Source organism: Beta vulgaris, chromosome 8 (genome assembly GCF_026745355.1).
Source record: "Beta vulgaris subsp. vulgaris cultivar EL10 chromosome 8, EL10.2, whole genome shotgun sequence".
Classification (NCBI taxonomy): domain Eukaryota; kingdom Viridiplantae; phylum Streptophyta; class Magnoliopsida; order Caryophyllales; family Amaranthaceae; genus Beta; species Beta vulgaris.
The window spans coordinates 57,215,550-57,236,244 of NC_079209.1; the positions used below are offsets into that span (position 1 = coordinate 57,215,550).

General features: G+C 37.5%; 1 protein-coding gene across 1 annotated transcript in view; it reads right to left on the reverse strand.

The window, feature by feature from the left end:
* Positions 1–20,695, reverse strand: part of LOC104902112 (transportin-1) — a 31,867-nt gene that overhangs the window by 5,384 nt on the left and 5,788 nt on the right. The window contains exons 6-28 of the mRNA XM_010689793.4: positions 20,524–20,574; positions 20,281–20,366; positions 18,227–18,293; positions 17,211–17,267; positions 17,095–17,124; positions 16,924–16,983; positions 16,675–16,785; positions 15,463–15,576; positions 14,302–14,400; positions 13,324–13,449; positions 13,171–13,245; positions 12,990–13,061; positions 12,721–12,831; positions 11,150–11,233; positions 10,369–10,476; positions 5,771–5,872; positions 5,561–5,623; positions 5,158–5,232; positions 3,245–3,316; positions 3,039–3,163; positions 2,581–2,632; positions 2,423–2,491; positions 2,271–2,330 (exon numbers count right to left, since the gene is read on the reverse strand). Coding sequence (XP_010688095.1) covers positions 2,271–2,330; positions 2,423–2,491; positions 2,581–2,632; positions 3,039–3,163; positions 3,245–3,316; positions 5,158–5,232; positions 5,561–5,623; positions 5,771–5,872; positions 10,369–10,476; positions 11,150–11,233; positions 12,721–12,831; positions 12,990–13,061; positions 13,171–13,245; positions 13,324–13,449; positions 14,302–14,400; positions 15,463–15,576; positions 16,675–16,785; positions 16,924–16,983; positions 17,095–17,124; positions 17,211–17,267; positions 18,227–18,293; positions 20,281–20,366; positions 20,524–20,574 — 1,869 coding nt within the window. The remainder of the gene's footprint in view (positions 1–2,270; positions 2,331–2,422; positions 2,492–2,580; positions 2,633–3,038; positions 3,164–3,244; positions 3,317–5,157; positions 5,233–5,560; positions 5,624–5,770; positions 5,873–10,368; positions 10,477–11,149; positions 11,234–12,720; positions 12,832–12,989; positions 13,062–13,170; positions 13,246–13,323; positions 13,450–14,301; positions 14,401–15,462; positions 15,577–16,674; positions 16,786–16,923; positions 16,984–17,094; positions 17,125–17,210; positions 17,268–18,226; positions 18,294–20,280; positions 20,367–20,523; positions 20,575–20,695) is intronic.

Below are 20,695 nucleotides of genomic sequence, written 5' to 3' on the forward strand. Positions count from 1 at the left end.
GCGATTGTTTTGCGATAGTCAGTCTGCGTTGCATATCGCCAAAAATCCGGTGTTTCATGATCGTACAAAACATATTGAGACCGATTGTCATTTTGTACGAGATGAGTTATTGGCTGGACATTTGTCTACTGCCTATGTTCCTACGGGTCATCAGTTAGCTGATATCCTAACCAAAGCACTTGGTCGTCAGCAGTTCAGTTTTCTTCTTCACAAGTTGGGCATTAGTGATCTTCATGCGCCAACTTGAGGGGGGATGTTAAGGAAATATATGTGATTATATTTTGTATATCTTTTATGATATTGTTATATGCTATTGTTATCTTTAGAATATACTATAAGATACTTTCCTATCTTTTAGGAAAGAGGTTTAGGAGTTGTTATATAAGGTTGTAAAGGTGATTGTGAAATATACAACATTATTATTTTCTCCTAAACACATCTCTTAACATTATGATAAAATTGTCCTTAGTGAACAGGCTGTCACAGCTTCATTAAAGACTTTACACATGGTTTAACTTCTTTTTTCTTGCATCATGTTTAGGCTACATTTCAATGTACAAGATCATTCTCCCCAGAGTTTAGGGAAACTGCCTGTTGTTTTTCAATGTACAAGGTCATTCTCCCCAGATTTCATAGAAAAGTAAGGGGAGGAGGTGGTAAGTGAATCGAGCAGGCTTTGATCTAGGGAGACATAATAGTCCCTCCGACTGTTATTTTGTTCCATTCAACTTTTGAGTATTCCCATATCCTATTTTGACCATGTCATCATTGATAATACTCGTATTAAAAAAATGTTAAAAGTGTCTTATCAGATTTGTATCAGTGTATATTATCAAATTATCGACTTTTTTTTTTGTAACTTTTACAAATAGATGATTAAAGATACTAATTACTAATAGTCAAAGTTGTTTGTTGCCAAACGTCAAAGTCAAAGCAGATCAACAACAACAACAAAAAAAAGTAGAGGGAGTATTATTGTAGCAACTAAATTGATTGAAGGCTACATTAGAGCACATTGTTCTACTAGGTAGATGGTAAAATTTGATGTTAGCAAGGCGCGTGATTTCCTTGAATGGCCTTCCGCCCTTCCTACAGATAGTTAAGTTTCCCTCAGCAAATAGTTCACTGGATTATGGCATGTGTAACCTCTGTATCCTATTAATGGGAAAGCAGTGCCTCTTTTTCTAGCTAGAAAAAACAATTGAGGCAGGAAGATCCACTCTCTACTTTTCTCTTTTCTACTGGTATGGAATACCTTGGCACTTGGCATCGCATGACTTCTTTGGTTGATAAACCCGACTATAAAATTCAATCTCAATTTTGAGAAGCGCAAGTAGACTCATCAGATGTTTGTTGATGAATCGCTTCTATTTACTAGAGAGATGTCAGCTCAGTTTAGGCTTTCATTATATCATCTAATAAAGCTTTTGTTTTGGGAGCTAATATAGATAAAAGTAAATTTTGCATTTGTAGTGTTTCTGAGGATGTCAGAGATGCTATTTTGATCCTAGTGGTTTATCAAACAGGTAAACCTTTCCTTTAGGTACCATGGAGTCTCCTCTCAAATTATAAGCTCACAGATAGATAATGTAAACCTCTGATAAATAAATTCTAATTAGGGCCAAATTGTGGGTGTCCTTACGTTGCAAGGTTTCACATGGTGTAGTAATGGCTTGATGTCTTTATGCTGCCAGGCATCATATGGTCTAGTTTAGCTTACAATTTTCTGGAGCTAGGACTGGTGGCAAAACTCATTCTAGGATAACTCAAATTGTTTGGGATGCCATTCGTACACCTTGAGTGGCTGGAGGATAAGACATTAAGGACTTCTGCAAGTGAAACAAAGCTTCACATACTATACTAAAATGGGACTTGACTTAGAAAAACTCAAAAGGTTCCCTTTGGACTAAGTGTATGATGCATATAACATCAATAATGTTAAAACTGCTTGCAGGTATGGACACTGATAGAGATAAGAGGGATCATTTGATCAGCGTTACACGAAAATGTTGCTTGCTTCACCCTTCCTAGAAAGTGGGAACCAGTGGACACTGATATAGGCATACAGCTGAAGAGTTCAGTTTAATGCTTTATTGTCTAGAATCATTGTGGTGGTAAACACTTCTTTCTGGATGTCATTATCTCTCTTAAGTTTCCCTCGAATAAAAAATCTTTTCCTTTTTATGTGAATGGACAGAGGCATAATTTTTTTTAAAAATTCTCGAAAAAATAGAGTGAATGGAAGATAATAATACTGAGGTACTGCAGACCTGTTTATACCCATGCAACACCTGACATACTTCATTTTGCAGATCCGGGCTTTTAATTTCCTGGGGTCAATAAAGCAACAAATCAATAGCTGGAAGAATCATTCCTCAATCTCTCTATGCAATAAGAAAATATCTATATTTATGTATCTTACATGCCAGCTTGCAATTGCTTTCACCAAGAAGGGAAGTGAACTCAAGGCTGCATTAGGATTCATTTTAACCTGAAAGAGTAAGATGTATATAAATATATCAACAGCTAATCACAACATTAGGCATGAAAAGATTCACAAGCCATGATAAATACACTGACCATCGCACATAGACCTCGAAAAGCATCTTCTTTTTCGACGTCATCTCGTATCCTGGCATACCACAGTTGATCAGCAAAATCTAAAGTTTTAGTTGCATTCTAATAGTTTATTTTTAGGTTCAAGAAAATGTGTTTGTGAGTGTGTTGCAAGACATGTCACAATGCACCTCAAAACATTGTTGTTGCTATTCTTTATCTTTAATGTGAAATGTCTCCCCAATTTCTAGAAAATTCAGAGCCTTTTTCCTAACATGTCCAACTCCAAAGAGAACCGAACATGAACAGCTTAAAAATTATTTTAAAATATCACGGATTAACATGCATCAGATAGAGAATCCAACTACCAGACATAATTATAATACATTTTATTTTCCTCTTTGCTTGGTGGTGGTGGTGGTGGGGTGGGGGGGGGGGGGGGGGGGAGGTAAGTCATGTAACTTCTGAAAAAAGGTACTCACATGGCCAATGCACTGCACCATGGTTGCATGAAATGCTCCATATGTGGAGCTACAAGATCAGGACAGGCCCACGCAAACCTTCCAAGAGTAATGGTAGCATTCTCTGTAAGCGACTTGTTAAGCTCCTGTTGATAGCAAATCACAAAGTTATCTATATGACAAATTCCAGCACAGAGCCTCATCACTAATTGAAGAAGGGCAATCACCTTTGCATGTTGAAGTATTAGAACCAAGGAAGAGATGACTGTCATTACAACTGGTGAGATATCTTGCTGAGCCTGGAAATTATGGATTACAAGCAACACAAAAATTTGAAGAACCATCATCAATGGACTACAGAGAGAATACAATTAGCGCAAGAAGCTTGGCTTCATAATAATTAACCACTACATTTTACATGAAGCATATTTGAAAACCAAATATCATGAAGCATATCCAGAAGCCAAATAACATGAAGCATGTTCAGAGGCCAAAAGGTATCTTAGCCAAGAGAAAGGGAAAAAAAAAACAGAAATTGAAAAACACTACAGAAGACAGTGAACATCACCAATTACAGATATATAAAGACCACCTCATACTTAGATAGCATAAAGACGGAAACAAACCCAATAAATACTCTATAAGTAACCCGACCCAAGCCCAAGCCTTCCAAGGGTCAATATCTCATAAGTTCAGCTTGTCTCACTTATTTTATTTATTTTGTTCTCTTTGTTGAGTGGTGGATTTCCTTTTTTATATTGCTCTTTCATCTATTTTTCAAGTATTGGTGTAATTTAGTTTTGTTGGAGAAGCTAACTCTGGTTTTAACTTTAAACCCTAAAAGCAAATTTGACATCCAAGGCGAGGCACAACTGCCAAGGCTCATTGCTCAATGACCAAAAAGACCAAGGTGGAGCTTGAGTTTATGGAGTCAAGCTTCATGCTGAATTCAACTCAGAGCCACCCCATAGGCCATATATACTTCACATTCCCCTCGAACTGTATTTCAGAAAACGCATACATGCCTAAGAACGTGTGAAAGATACTCCAGATCACACTCAGAATGAAGACAATCATGAAAAGGTGGTAGACGTTACAATAAGACCAAGATACTAAAAAAGAAAATATAACCCTTATCTCGCTTCAGATATAGCAAAGAGCTACAATCGCACCAACTAGCCCATCTTCCTATGAAATCAAAAAACCAACCTGTCCACGGTGGCCCGGATAATAAATCATGGTTTGACCAGCACATGGCAAGCAATGTTCCTCTTAGACAATCATCGCAAACTATAGGATTAGACAGGCATATTCTACAAGACATACCAAGTCATCCCAAGATTGAGTAGAGATTACACCTGTAAATGTGGAGAACTCACTCCCACCAAAACCAAAAGCCATTTTAAATTTTGGATAGAGGTTCCCCAAGAGAATTAGAGAATACATCAAACATATGATGTACCCTAAAGGTTTTCAACCAAACCGGGACTGCTATTAATGAACCAAGAGCATAACATCTATAATAGTTTGGTGTGGAACGTCACATTGCCTTATTAATACAACCCAAGAAAATTCTCAAAACTTATTTTGTCGACTACCAATGCAAATTCTAGATATGTCTTTTGCACAAGATAATTAACCGAGCAAGATAAAGGAACAAGACCCATCAGAAGACAAAAAACATATACACTTTTAAGAGTAATCTCTTGGAGTAGTCATCATCTAAACGCAGAAAACAAGTAAGCATACCTTGACAGCTAATTCACCAATTGAATACATCAAACATATGTATGTGGTTTTTGTATCCTAAAGGTTCCCCCAGAGAATTAGAGAATTAGAGAACATATGATGTACCCTAAAGGTTTTGCAACCAAACCGGGACTGCTATTAATGAACCAAGAGCATAACATCTTTAATAGTTTGGTGTGGAACGTCACGTTGCCTTATTAATACAACCCAAGAAAATTCTCTCAACTTATTTTGTTGACAACCAATGCAAATTCTAGATATGTCTGTTGCACAAGATAATTAACTGAGCAAGATAAAGGAACAAGACCCATCAGAAGACAAAAAAAACACACTTTTAAGAGCAATCTCCTGGAGTAGTCATCATCTAAACGCAGAAAACAAGTAAGCATACCTTGACAGCTAATTCACCAATTGCCCAACAAGCGTTATTTGCTACGGATATTGTATCTTTCAGCTTGGAAATATCCTGAGGTTCAAAAGCCATAGAAGTAATTCCAAAAAAGGTCAGATATCAAACACATTAAGGGTCTATTCTATTCAACTTATTTTCTCTGAATTTAGCTTCATTTTTCTGAACTTCTGTGAGGGAACTTCTTAACTTTCTTAATTTTTCTGAACTTCTGTGAGGGAACTTCTTAACTTTCTTAATTTTTCTGAACTTCTGTGAGGGAACTTCTTAACTTTCTTAATTTTTCTGAACTTCTCTTAACTTATGTGAACTTTTCTTAATTTTTCTGAAATTAAGTAAGAATACAAGTTGAACAGATGAGACCTAAAAAGTTAAATCCACCTACCAATTGCTTTGCGGTGATATCTAGAAACTGTGGCAAAGAAGGGCGAAGGTGAACAGGACAAACCTATCAACAATAACAAACACATCAGTATCTAAATCTTAGTCAATCTTGGAAAGATAGAAAAAGGAAATTAACAGGACAAAGCAACAACCAAAGGTTGGTCCAAATGCCACCCTTTTTCTAAATGACCAATAAATTATAGTAACTTACTCTCGCCAGGTCACCAAGAAGTGCAAAAGCACTCTGCCGGACATCAGGAGCATCATCCATACAACATTGCAGAAGCAGATCTCTCAAGACACTCTGTGAGACCTGTTGAATAATTACGCCATAACATGTCAACGATAAGGCGAGCAACTAAGAGCTCACATGTTGTAATAAAAACACTAATCATTGATCACAACTATTACTGCTGAAACAATGCCAAGTACAAGAAAAACAACCAAATATTTTTGTGTAGACATCGATTTCCAAAGCAACTAAGAGTGTTTTACAGAGAAAGTAGATGGTAACAGTTAATAAACAGAAACAGAGTAAATGCATGTTTGAAGTAATTTTGAGATAAGAGAACAAATAATCCCAAAATATACAGATCTTTTCGGGGAAGTAGGTAGCGTTGACAAGCAGATGGAGACAATGGAGTAGGATGCTGGCAAAGATGCAACTCGTTATTATAGGAGGGGAGTGAAAACATAGATTTGATGGGAGAAAAAGAAGTTCCTGAAGGAGTAGTTAGAGATTTGAAAAGACAAAAAAATGGAAGAGGCTTTCGATATCTTCACGTCCGGCCAGGAGAATGCGACAAATGATATTCTCATATGTCAATGTTTCATAGCCAGCTATTCACATACAATTTATTTACATAAAGCAAGACAATTCATTATTTTTTCGAGCAAAAAGGAAAAATTCATTTGCATAGAGAAAAAAAAACCACTAGAGTAACAAAGATCCCATAATCAGACAATGTAAAGGGGCGTTTGGTTGGTGGTGATCAACTAATCAAGAAAGGGAAGAGAAAGAGGACTCTTGTTTCCCTCACATGATGTTTGGTTGAGCAATTTAGTAATTCCCTTCACCCGTTTCCAGTTTCAAGACACCTCAAATCCAATTTGATGATTCCCCACCTAACCCCTAAGGGATTTGGATTCCCCAAAATCCAACTATTGTTCAACCTCTACACCATCACCCATCCACGACCTATACAACCAAACCACCAACCTAGCGACACCTCGACGGGCCGTCGGTGACTTCAGCACCAACTTCACCGCCTATGTATTGTCAATTGAATCAAAATCCAGCCATACCTCCATGGCCCCATTAACACTCACCCCCACAACCAGAAGTAACCTAGACCGTTAGTCAGCCAGTCCTACATCAGCAACCGCCTCCGCCAACACATTTATCACCAGCCACTCCATCTACTAACATGGTCCTTAGTCACCACCAACACTCCCCATCTTCTCTATTGATAGTTTGCTACCCCCCATCCACAAGCTTCACAACCCACCACAAACATCACAAAACACCTCTGAAAAAATGACAGAAAAAGAAAATAAATCTACTACCAATGCTTCCGTCAGGCATCATGAGAGAGGTAAACACCTGTCAATTTAGCATCCATGGTCCAGGATGTAAAAATCTGACCCATTGATTGTTAGATCTGGCTATCAAGGTTCCAGATCTGAAACCTTGGTGGTCAAATATAACCACCTAGTACTTGAAGGTAATCATCCAACGTGCACGGGGGACGTGCGTGGTGTGGTTAATGAACTGATAATGATGATGGTTGGCCATGTGTTAGATCCAACCTTCCTTTACTTGTATTTTGTTTATTGAATGCTTTCTAGTGTTATGTTTTTAGCTCTTGTTTAGGATTTTATCTTCCATTATTATGCAACTACAAGTCTACAAGTGTGTGCAGTGGGTAGAATAGCTATCTCACAATTAACCCTCTTTAGGGAGTATCATTGAGTGAATGAAAATATCATCTTCCATACTTATGTTTTGTATTGCAATATACGTCAAAAAGCCCCCTCCCTGTCAAGGTCCCACTCATCGTCTTGGACCCGCTTGTGATAGTTGGGCGCACACAAGCCCCGGCCAACCCCCGCTCTTTTGTCACCAAATAGGCAAAACTGTCCCTTAAAGAAAAACAACGTTACCCGTGGTTCTACGAGCCACAAAGATCTATTTCGTACAAGGCTTGTGCCCTCGCCCTAAATAGGAAAGAGCGTGCCGCGACACTTGAACAGTGACACCATGGACATGGCTGGGTTTGAGAGAGCCAAGCAAGGGGAAGGTTGTTGGGAAAAGCACTCAAGGAGGCAGATGGAGAGTACATCACGGATTTCTTTAAGTTCCTTACAGTTGAGAAACCAAACATATAATAGAGAACTGGTTTCATTCCGCAGTCAAACTAAACGATTTTTTTTAATTATCCTTTCTCGATTCATTTCTGAACATTTCCTTTCTTGATTCTTTCTCCTTTCCCTTATGTGAACCAAACGGCCCCTAATTGTCAACTGACTTCAGAATTTCAAATTCTGTCAAATTAATCTACCAAAGTAAAGACACCGGTCTTAAACTTTCTTCATTGAACAGATAAAAACTAGTGCCAACTTCTGAATAAGGCCAGTGAACATATTCCACCTTGTTGCTGCCAAGACTCACACCACAAAGTCTTTGACTGAATTAACTGGCGGAATAGCCATAACGCCATCTCTCCAAGCTGCTAAATACAATGCTCTCATCATGGACAACAGTTAACTGAAGTTCCAACTTTATCATCCTGTTTTCTATCAAATACAAAGGCCAAAATCTGGTCTATAATAGCGTTGGAACCATCTTCATTCAATCCAACCATTGTGTACAAGGTAGGAAGATTATGCTTCCTCAATAGCAAAGCATCATTATCTAGACATTTGTATACAGAAACAATCATCCGTCACTTCTATAGCTGGAACTTAACAATCATCATTCACTTTCGTATCCAGGGTTGGAGCATGATACTTGAGCACCTTTACCATAATTAAGAAATAAAGAATCGGCATTTTTGTTTGACTAGGACTCTGTTCCATCTGCATTCTTCATTATAAATACTTCCCAAAACTGTAGCACTCTTTTACACACATAAAAAAAAAACTAAAACTGCTTGAAGTGTACTTCAGATATACAACACTCCCCACAGCACTTATCAATAGCCTCAGTAGTGGCATCACTAGCTTCCAGACCCTAATCAGGGAATCTTAGTCTAGAGACTGATGACTGATCCTTTACTCCCTTTGTCATATTCTTACTATGAATTAATTAACGTACACGGCATAATGTCAAGGTAGAACAATTCCCTACGCACGATAGCATCCTGAAGCTAGAGGCTAATAAATGCTAGGACATTGCTTATAATAAAAGATCTCAAATCCCTTGAATGTCCTTGTTCACTTCTTCATGGGAATATCCATTCCAGCTAGAAGCTAATAGGTGCTCATATTAAAGGCACAACCTCAACAAACATTCTCGTGACTACCCACTTTCTCATGCATGTGACCCTGGCAATAAAGTATTACATCTATCGCTACACATTGCAACCCAAGCTACAAGCATCTTCATTCCATACGCTTAAAACCTATCATTTTCCACTCAATGACCAGGTCCTATTTGTCTCCATCCATGAGGAACCAAGCCTAAAGGCACTTCACAACTAGCCACTGCTGCCGCACCAATGACTCTGTCAATCCACCCTTAAAACCTGACAAAGAATTCCTGTCTTCAAAAACCAACGGCCTTCACCAATGTCTTGCATGCAAAACCCAATATGGATCTATTTTTAGAACCATATTTCATATTTATCCATCCAGAATTCTTAACTTTTAAAGATCTCCCTGATAGGAAAAAGTGACCTGATAAAACACCCATCCACCAAGTCACAGTCATCTAACACCAGGAACCTATGAGAAACTTTTCTTCCCCTACTCCTCGAACTCAAAAACAAATAGTACTATTATTGATTTATTGAGGTTTTCGACAGACAGGTACAAGGCTTTCGATTCTATCTGCAAGGATGGATGAGAACTGGGACGTGACCATCAAAAAAGACAATAACCTTTATGTGAGGAGAGAGACAAAAGAAAAGGAAGAAAAGGGAGGGGAAGGGAGAGGAGGAAACCAAGAGATTCATCATGTTGGATGCATCATAATCAGCTGCATCTTTCGGACCCTTTACCATTGCCATGTTTATGGTTCCTTTTTCTCTCACAGTTCTAATAGGGACCCCGTACGGCATCCTTAGAGCATAAAGTGCCAAGAAACCAACTTCCATAGAGCTCTGCAGTGAATTGTTTGCAGGAAACTCAGCAACGCAACCTCGCCTGGAACTCAGCAATAGACCAATTCTGTACTTGACAGTTTTAAGTTTCACTGTCACTAAACAGTTAAAATCTTACAACCACGGAACATGGGGGAAACTAGCTACGGAATCGACTAGCCAAACACTTCAGGAAAGGGCAAAGGAAGTAGTGGATGTATAACCATGGCGAATATTCCCGATAGTTGCAGAGATCAGCTCAAAGAGCTATCTTGATAATTTATAATATTGTAGCCAATAATTGTCATGTATGCATAAACATAATTTGACAATATCTTGGTTTTAGATAATCCTTTAACCCCTGTAGAAAAAACAATTGTAATCTTGTTTCTGATGTGTTTGAGAGCTTAGGAGAACGGTCCCCAAATGATGAAAAGAAAACCTCAAAGACGTAGGAAAAAATAAACCAAAAAGAAAAACAAAATAATGGGAAAAGGCAAAAGATTACCAAACTCTCTACGCCGCTGCCAAGGCCCTCTACAAGTCCAGAGAGCAAATCAAGAGAGCAAACAACGAACTCTCTATCATACTGAACACCAGTAGAAGCTGAATTGACCTGAAATAGAACAATTATAAAATACTCATGCCAATATCACGTCATAATTCTAAATCTAACCAGAAATAAGAGGAAGGGGGGATTGCGAAAAGTCTAGTGGGTAAGAGAGGCGCAATCATATTTTGTTCAATCTAGATTGGCAGCAGACAGCAGATACTGTTATTCTTGGCACAACTTGCTAAAACACATTCTCAAGATGGATGTGAATTGAAAACCTTCAAAAGTGTGACACGGTGAAGTGGAGAGGGGAAGGAGGGATTGAGAAAAGTTTTAATGGATCTCTAAACTAGGTGGAAAGGGGAAGGATGGATTGAGAAAAGTTCTAATGGATCTAAACCTTCCTAGTATATTCAGTGATTGGTTTATGTTATGTGTCACGACACTAAGCTACTAAATTTATTTTAATATCTGAGTGGCTAAGCCCTTCCCTGCTAAAAGAGAAATGAGACAAGGAGTTCCTACATAATCTCTTTTTGTTTGGATTATGTTCGAAATGCGTACACAAATTTTTAATCATTACGAACTTAAAATTTCATGTTACTTCTTTGGTTGAAGTACAAATACATAATATTTTAACTCTTTAACGTTATTTCAAGTACTCTATATCTGATAAACCAAGGAGACAAGAAGTATGATTTGAATCAGAAATAATGGCAAATGTAAGATTACCAACCTTTGTCATTTGTTGTGTTTGGATGATGTTTATGCACCTCTGAAATACAGGTTCAGCAAACTGAGAAAATCCTGGACCCAACGCCTGAAAAATGATGGGATTTTCAATATTCAAGTTTCAAAAACTTATGTGACATGTGTCTAACATACTCATTGAAGGTCTCATACTCTCGTATAAACAGCAATATAGCATCATTGAGGATAGCATAGTTTACAATATATGATACAATCAAATACACATATTTGTTATTTTGTTGGTGGTTACAACAATAATGATTCCGTTGCATTAGATCAAAAAAGAACTACATTCATTTGAGGTCATGCCTTACATATAACTTAAAGCTGTGGTGTGAACAAAGCAGTAGAATATGACGGAATTGCCGCCTGAAGAAATGGTAAGATTCACGTCTTAGATCCTTTATTGTATGGTTGTATGGTATCCTTTATTGTACGGTGTCTTAGGTACATAAAACCTCTTAGCAATGCATTCCGAAAATTTTCACCCTAATTTAGACTGTTTATAGAGCTTCTTCCCTACTAACTCTCTAACTTATTCCTCAAGCAACCCCTAACTAGCATACCTAATATGCCCCTCCCCTTATCCATCAGTTCCTAATACGCACTCATTGTGATCCATAAGTGTTCCAACATGGGGAGTTTCTCTGTGCAGAATCTGCAGATAGATACCATAGTGTTCCCCCTTATCGCAGAGGAGGGATCATCCATGTAGAAGTTCTTGTATCATATTCTATTATTCACACTTATATGTCTCCTTGATTTGGGTGAGTTATTATTTAACCATAACAGGTGGTCAGAGACAGTTTATGAGCTTATCCACACAAGGAGAATTATCAGTTCCTTCTTGTTAACCACTTTGTCATAATTTAGAAACTTCTTTCTGTCCTTATCCGATATTTGGCCCTCCATGCATCTATGGCATAGCTTTGTCCATGTTGGTACGCCAATCAGAGATCAGGCTTCATGCCTTCATTCACTATGGAACAAAGGAAGAAAATACATATAAAGTACAGATACCCACCCCAACAACCCAATTTCATTATGTAGTCAAAATCAGGAACCACATTCCATATATATAATTAAGGTCATTACCCCTTATGCAGATACTAAATGGTCGTATCAAGCTGCCCTTACCAGGCTACCTGGAGAAAATGAATCGGCTTGTAATATGTGAGTTCTCGATTTACAGGTAAGTGGTGGATACTGGAAACTCAAGCACTTGATTTTCAACCTTGACCCAGTCTTGCAAATCGGTTGTTTAGCTCTAACATCCCCCCCCCCTCCCCCCCCCCCCCCACACACACACACACAAACAAATAAAAGGAATGAAATTACATGAAAACAAATTTAGATGATAAGCTGTATATAGTGAAAGACTGATCGTACTGTAACCAAAAATATAATAAAGACATTGCACAAGTCAGAGGAAAATTCGCAGCAGACATCACCCTTCTTGGGCAACTTCAGATTAGAATAAATTCAGCGTGTCAAAATAAAAGTAACACTGCTTTCAAGTACAACAGGCCAAGAGCTTTGAACAGAATGTGGCATTACCTGTGCTATAGATGTAAAGCACTCGAGTAACGGGAAAATATCCCTATCAACATTAGAGAGTTGCTGCCACTTTGCAATCAGCGGAGGCATAAGGATTTCTAGATGCCTAGGCTGCAATAATATAATATGAATCAAATATTTTGGAACCCGTAACACATTTTAATACAGGATCGTTAGCCAAGTTTGGCATGCAAAGCAAGTGCTTGTACACAATAGAACATTAAAAGATTGAAAATCACAACAATGGCCTACTGAGCAAGGGAAAATACCTGATTTAGCTCCCCTCCGACGGCATCAGCTAAAGTTCCAATAGCATCATAGACAATCCGCAAATTTTTTTTCTACAGAAAGTGCAAAAGCAACAGAGAAGTAAACAATTAATTAGAGTCTATATATGAGGAACATTTGTGGCAATTAACAAAGGCAATTTTAACTTGAAACAAAAAGAACCTGGTATTTCCCAAACGCGCACATCAAGTGTTGCAATATAGTTTCTAATCGTGGTGCTAACTCTTCAGCAGCTTCCTATTTAAGGAAAGCACCAATGAGATTAAAGGTAACACCAAAACTCTGTGAAAAGGACCAAAAAACCACAGCACGAACCTCTTCAAGTGTCGCAAAAGCCGAACAAGCAGCTTCCTGGACACGTTTGTTTGTGTCCAATATTCTTCGTAGAAGACCCATCAGTACCTTCTCGAATTGCTCATTACCTTTTTCATCGCCAATATTCTGCAATTGCATATACCTCTAATTAGATGCAAAATTCTGAAGCATATCTTAGAAAGATGTTCAGAACAATTTCACTTCAAATTTAATGAACAATCGAGTTCTACTGATATAGAAGTCTAATAGTGAATGCAACTCGCTGACTATGCAAGATAAATTATGAAATTTATGGGCACCATCCTTTGGTAAGAAAAAGTTTCTTATGGGTCTCTAAGAAACTCTCTTATTAATACTTTGGTTGGAGGTACACAGTATACACACACTAACTGGCTGCTTTTTCTTATCACCTTATCATCGTCGAGAAAACTAAGATGAAACTTTCCATTTTTTCTTTTGGAAGATATATGATAAACTACACAATGTAAACTGAAGAACATCATCCCTGCTGAGACACACCAATACATTAACTTCTAAGTTCTAACTGCACCAATATATCAACATAATGTACTAAGAGTCCTGCATTATAGGAAATCCATCATCAAGCTAATATAACATATAGCAGATTATGTAATCTCTCAAAACAGGCTAAATGTAGCATCTAGCTAAAACATGTCTTCGTCGTCTTTCTTAAGAGATATGAAGGACAATACCGTTTTCTTATATAACAATGAAAACAACACACGACAAATGCACATTCAAGACCATAGGATCATCAAATATTCCACTGCAAGATATTCCTAATTAAATGACGAAACATCGTCAAATGGCTAGTGAAGAATTAACATACTTGGCCCAGTCATATATTCTGAGCCACTTGGCCCCAGTCATATATATGCACAGGTCTGGCAGAAAAATTCCAATATCTTATGTTGATTCTGCTATATTTCCTCTGCTATACACACGTATACACCATACCTGAACAACAAATTTGCTGAAACGAGAAAGTGTCCAGCATGAAATGCTCCGTATAAGAGGAAATTTATCATCCAGAAGAGGAATGAGAAAACCGACAATCTGCAATCAAAAATATTAATCCCACACTGTTAGCGTAAATTAAGGAGGAGAAAAGGCAAAGACGGAACCGAGTATACAAGGTAACCTGCATGTTAGGTTGCACAAAGAGCATACTAAGGACATCCACAATTCTAAAAGATCGAAGTGTTCAAATACGCTATGATGAAATCCAGTTTTTTGCATTAAATAGCAAGTTCAACCAGAATTGGATTCCAGAAGATGGAGGTTCAACATACTTAGTATTATGCAGACATGTACTAATTCCACTTTATGTATCCCCTAGGAATGAATGGAATGAGAAGGCATACAAAGGCCCGTACTAAAAAAATTCGGTATGTGTATATGTGGACAAGCCACGTCTTATTAAGATGATGGTGTTTATGTGATTGATTCAATGTCAATTTTGGCTAGTTCATATTATTTATTAGTAACATTATAAATTGCAGGAATTTGTACTACTATGAAGAATGAAACAAATTGGGTCATGTACAAATTAATCTACATTCACATTATGCCAAGTTTGAGTTTCTATCTAATTTCGTGTTAGTTTTGGGTCATATTGTCATGTCAGGTGAAAGATCGCGATTCGCGAGCTCTACTCCATTTACATAACTAGTTACTCCTATATTATATGCTTTGGTCTCCTACTGTGAAGATGGAGTGTGAAATACAGACATCTTCTCACAGTCCATCACCAGGCTGCCACACAGTTGTTTATAGCTATTCCTCATCTTGCCACCTCCAAACAACATAGTGAAACATAACTACGTCTCCCAAAACTGCAAGCAACAAGCTCATCCTATTTTCAGTGACCTTCCCCTTCTCCTTCAAGCTGGTCACTATTCAGGATTCAGCATTCTGTTCAAGAACAGTTTTCCCAGCCCCAAGAAAAGCGTTGCATCCTTCATAAAGATGTGGATTGTGGAGAGAAGCCACACAATCACAAGTTCTATTTATGCTAACATAACGCAATGAAAAGCATGAACTACTCAAATTGTATACAGGTTAATACAGAACCTACAAGCATCAACCTGACATTAAAAAACGAAAAAGGGAATTAACCTCTGATAGATGAGGGTATAAACCATTTATACAGCCCTCGCCCACAGCACCAATGGCTAAAACAGCGGCTTCTCTATGTTTCCAGGATTGATCATCACTAGCTGATAAGTTAGCCTACAGGAAAGCAGAAGTATATTGTAATTATAACAGTAATCCACGCAAACCTTCTTCAGATACAAGCTCATGATTAATCTAGCAGGAGAATTGATAAGCATACAAGAAATACAGAACAAGATGCTGAAGGGCTAAAGGAAAATTTATTGACAAAAACATGCACACCATGACAAAATTAACAAACGTCAAGAGCGATAGCTAGAGTCAAGTTCCACACTTCTACTCAATAACAGACAACAAGTACGAGGACTGTGAAACCGCTTTGTTTCATAGCCACCCATCAAGAAGTGGTAAACTCGTCAAGATCCCGCGGTTCTTCTGGAACTAGATGCACCAAATAACAGCTAACACACATTTTAACTATATTTTGCTCTATGCTATCCAACAGGACCATAGAAGCCTCTAAATTTCTAGGACCACCCAACTTTTTCAAACAAAATATTGAAACAACGAACAGTCCAACAAAAGGGTCAATGAAGAGGGAAGTATCGATATGTTTAGGGTCTGTTAAAACAAATATCTTGGGGTAATTTACATCATCAGGTATAGAGCTGACATCTGTTAGTTACAAATTACAATGCAGACAAGCAATGAGTAGTCGTCCTGGTATAGAACTACAGAGGTCATTTATCCAGAACTAACCGTTCAGACTAATAAAAAAAGGACCTGTAAAGCACAAATCCATATAGGAGAGCAACTTGTAATGATTATTTGAGATAACCCTAGTGAATTACTTCATCAGAGAAGAATTTCACGAAACTGAGATGGTACTTCTATTGTCCAACAACTTCTTTTCAAATTACTGACTCACAACACTGATCAAAATTTCTAAAGGGGACATGATTGTCCAACAGATTTTAATCAGAATACAAGTTAAAGAGTTTGTAAGCTTCAAAGGCTTTACATTACCAATGAAAATGGGACAAATGAGCTGCCTACCCAAGAACCTAGCTAGTAGCTACAGATCCCATCTCACTCAATTTAAACCTAACCCTCTTGTCAAGGAAAATTAACAATTAAAGTGAGAATATGTACAAACACAGAAAAAAAAAACCTACAAAAAATAATTTGTGTGCCATTACATGGATCAAAGAATACCTGAATTAAAGGCATTAGTGCAGGAAGAATCTCATCCCCAAACACATTGGAGAGAATATCCAAAGCAGCTGCACTGCATTTCCGTAGATTCCATATATTAACAACATCATCCTGCAGAAAAGTCGAGATGATAAAAAACTGAGTAATACGATTCCTCTAGCAACATAAACACAGACTGCCAACAATCATGATTTAGAGACAACTACATAACTTATTCAGATGCAAAAGTAACGGGAAAGAAAAGCATACATCATCCTCCACGTTGTCTGATCCATGAAAACGTGATGAATGAAACCTGGGCTTCAAATCCTGTGACACCAATCATGACTTAGAGACAAGACCATTTTTATACATCAAGCCAAAGGACAGTGTATGAAAAATGCAAAATAACACAAGAAAGAAGATATAAACAACTATTACCTGATCACGATCAGGTACAGACTCATCCTCCTGGAAACAGATGTTCAGAAATAACACATTAGATTAACCATACAAATTTCCAGCCTCATTCTTAACCAACAGCACAACAAGCTTACCTCCGCTTCGGTTATTGACTCGTCATCATCAGCATAAACCATATTAGACAACAGAACCTACCACAATTTGCAATCAGTTAATGATTTATTTCAAATTTTCTTCTATCAAGACTCAAGAGACCCAAACAGGAATAGGAAAAGCATTATAGACAAGCAGAAGAACCAATTTCCAAGAGTCGAGGGTCAAGTGAGAAGCTGCTTAAGAACAGAAGGAATAAGGATGATACATAAATATTGAATAACTCTGCTTATAAATGCATAAACAACTGCAGTAATATACATCATGATCACGATGCATTTTTGAATGCAAACACATAACAAGTTAACATCAATATTATAAAAGAAATAGTCAACCTAACAAAAAAAATACATAGTTGAGATTCAAAAAATTATGTACCTTATAATGATGTATATGTACTTCAAAATTATACACCCACACTTTAGAGATTATATAATGTATCTAAACTTCAATTTGTGTACCTGCAGTGCATGGCCTTCTCATCCTTCCCGTTTTAAGCGACTTCTCATTGGATCTCCTTCCGAATACATCCTCTGTGAATTCGCTTATTAAGAGAAGTTGTTGAAGGCCAACTACAGGTTCATAATCTCGAGGTGTAAATTTTTTGAACTGTTAACACATGTTTGTTGAAAAAGTTGACATAGTGAAAACTTCACTTTTTGTTCAATAAAGTTTCACAAAATGTTGATGTCTTGTAGTACAAAAATGATGTACTATCAATACAAGAAGGATGTCTTGCAGTTTAAAAAAGAACCCTATCCCTTTGCAATTTAACATGCCCTCTCATTAGACCATAAATACATACATGTGTGTGTGTGTGTGTGTGTGTATTTGTGTGTCTGCGTGTGTTTGTTTACGTACATGTATGTAGTCTGTTTCTGTGTGTGTTTTAAAAGATAGAGAGAGAGAGAGAGAGAAACAGAGAAAGATGTGCATGTCCATGCGATCCAGGCAAAAGAATTCCTTGAAAATTAAGAAAAGGCTAAAGAAGTCTTACAGGAATAAGTCGTGGTAAGAACTCCCTCAAGTTCTCAGGTGGCAATTGTGCATCACAATAAGCAGACCTGCAACCATCAAGGATATGTTGTGATCAGTGCACATAAGAAATAGTATTTCCCAGCCTAAATTTTATATTTCTGAAAGACCGAGGCACTGCATGGCACATGCAGACCAGATACAAAGTTACAGGGACCCAGAACACATTTCGGAGGAAATGGATAATCATAAAAAAAAACTCACAAGTATACCAGAGGAAACAAGTAAAGTCACAATACTTTTTCAGAAGTATATCAGAGTCAATAGAGTAAAACATTATATCCTTATAAGAGATTTTAACTGAAATGCTCCATCAGCAATATCCAATTGAGAAACATTAAAGGTACAGATTTGTCATTTAAGACATTTACATCAAAATTTCGAGATCAATATACTCTAACATAAAGTTTCACAGATAAACTCTAACAAGCTAACACTCTTGAAGGCAAGAGCTCAGCAATGAAAGTGAACAAGCGCAAAATTTCAACACCCTCAACATGTAATCCATGTAAGATTTCATTTGGAACGGGTTCAAGTCATCCATGGATTTGAGTAGATGTCCCCACCTTAGCAGTAATCATTCCATTTTATATAAAGTTGCACAAAGGGGACAACTGTTGAAGAAGCACAAACTAACTACTGTAAGCCTGTAAGAAAGATGTACAAAGAAAAACTTCCTTTTACAATTCATGCCAAGCACTAGAAGTGGCCATTAGGCACCCAAGCCCACCCAACCCAACCCGATTAACCTAGTTCTTTATAAGAAAATTTTCAAAAAAAAAAACACATAATAAATTCCAAATCGTTTGACTCAGGCCCATCCCATGCCCGGACCACCGGCACAACTTAGTGTGTGTTTCGGTGTCCAACTTCGGAATTGAACATGCCAAGAAAGTTTTGCACTGCCATTTTACTTCCCTTTCAGGCATCATATAATATCTACTATGGAGCATGGTAGAAACCAGAAACCCTTGAACGTCTTGAATGAGGGACTGTAATAATATGTACATGACTGCATGCTTTGTCCTAGTATTTCCACATTTATTGAGTGTGCTTCAGCGAATCTGTGCAGACTCGTTAAAAAATAACTCATCCTTTGGTGATTTCCCCTATTAGAATGAAGGCATAATGCAGCTTTGTGAATCACAATCACCGCACAATGTCATGAGTCTCTAACAGTCATCTTTCATGCAATGTCAAGATAGTGAAGACGAAAGGCTGTGATACAGAAAAAGAAGAACCGTGTTGGCCCGTGAGATTTGAGAACCTCTATCACATATTGTTGTTTTCACTAATCCTCATGAGAAGGTCTTGTAAAGTAATCCGTGATTTATCTAACTTCACCACCTTATATGCAAGAAATTTGTAATACTTACTTTCCCAACAAGGTACAGGAAGACAATTTATGACGAGAAGAATATACAAAAATAAGCAGGCAGCACTACTTTAAATTCTGAAATATAAAAGTCAATGTAATAATCAATGGTTTGAAATATAAAAGTCAATGTAATAATCAATGGTTTGATATATGCTTCTAAATAAGCCTTTTCATCAAAGCTCAATGGAAATTGGAATGCCTTAATCCCTAATTCAGGGTACCTGGTTCTTAGTATCTTTCGATGAGTGGAGTGGATAACAAGGTATGTGAACATAATTTATAACCATTTGTGATTTGTTGGAGTAGCCCCTGTGCTTTTTGAAAATGTAATAAATGGATAACTAATTAGACCAAAAATCAAAGTTTTCATACATCATATAAACATAAAAGGGAATGATGAAAGCCTTGTACAACCACTATCCCAATACAAAAATTAACAATCGGCTTTCGGGAAGTGGGGGGAGGGCACCACAAACTTTTAATGGTTGTGTTTACATTATACATATCAAACTTCATAGAAAGAAGGGGGGAAGAGCGAGAGATGTCACATGAGTCTCCTAATTTAAAGTCTGCATTGGAATAAAGGATCAGAAAAAAGGCAAAAAGAAATGAGATTGAGATCCTATGCGAATACTTACCAAAATTCACAAGCTTCGAGCGCCACTTCGTCATCACCATCCTTATTGACTTGCAGCATGTATTCTAAGACATTCCTCAAATGGGGCTGCAGTTTTAGTACAGTAATAGTGTGATGACACATAGTTCCACCCAGGGGAAAGAAAGAAAAAGGCAATACATAATGACATAGCAAAAACAAAACTCAACCTTCCCCCGATAAGGGATTAGGGGAAAAAAGTCAATCATAGAATCAAGATGCTAACCTCGAGAAACGAGGGCTTAACTTCAACAAGCTGAACAAAAGCCGAACAGACCTGCTCAATGTGCAAGCATCAAAATCTTTTAGAACAGGTATGACTCCCATGAAACTTAAAATTGTAAGACGCAGAATATGGTTTTCAATCTTCATCACCAAACTTATTATATATAATTATT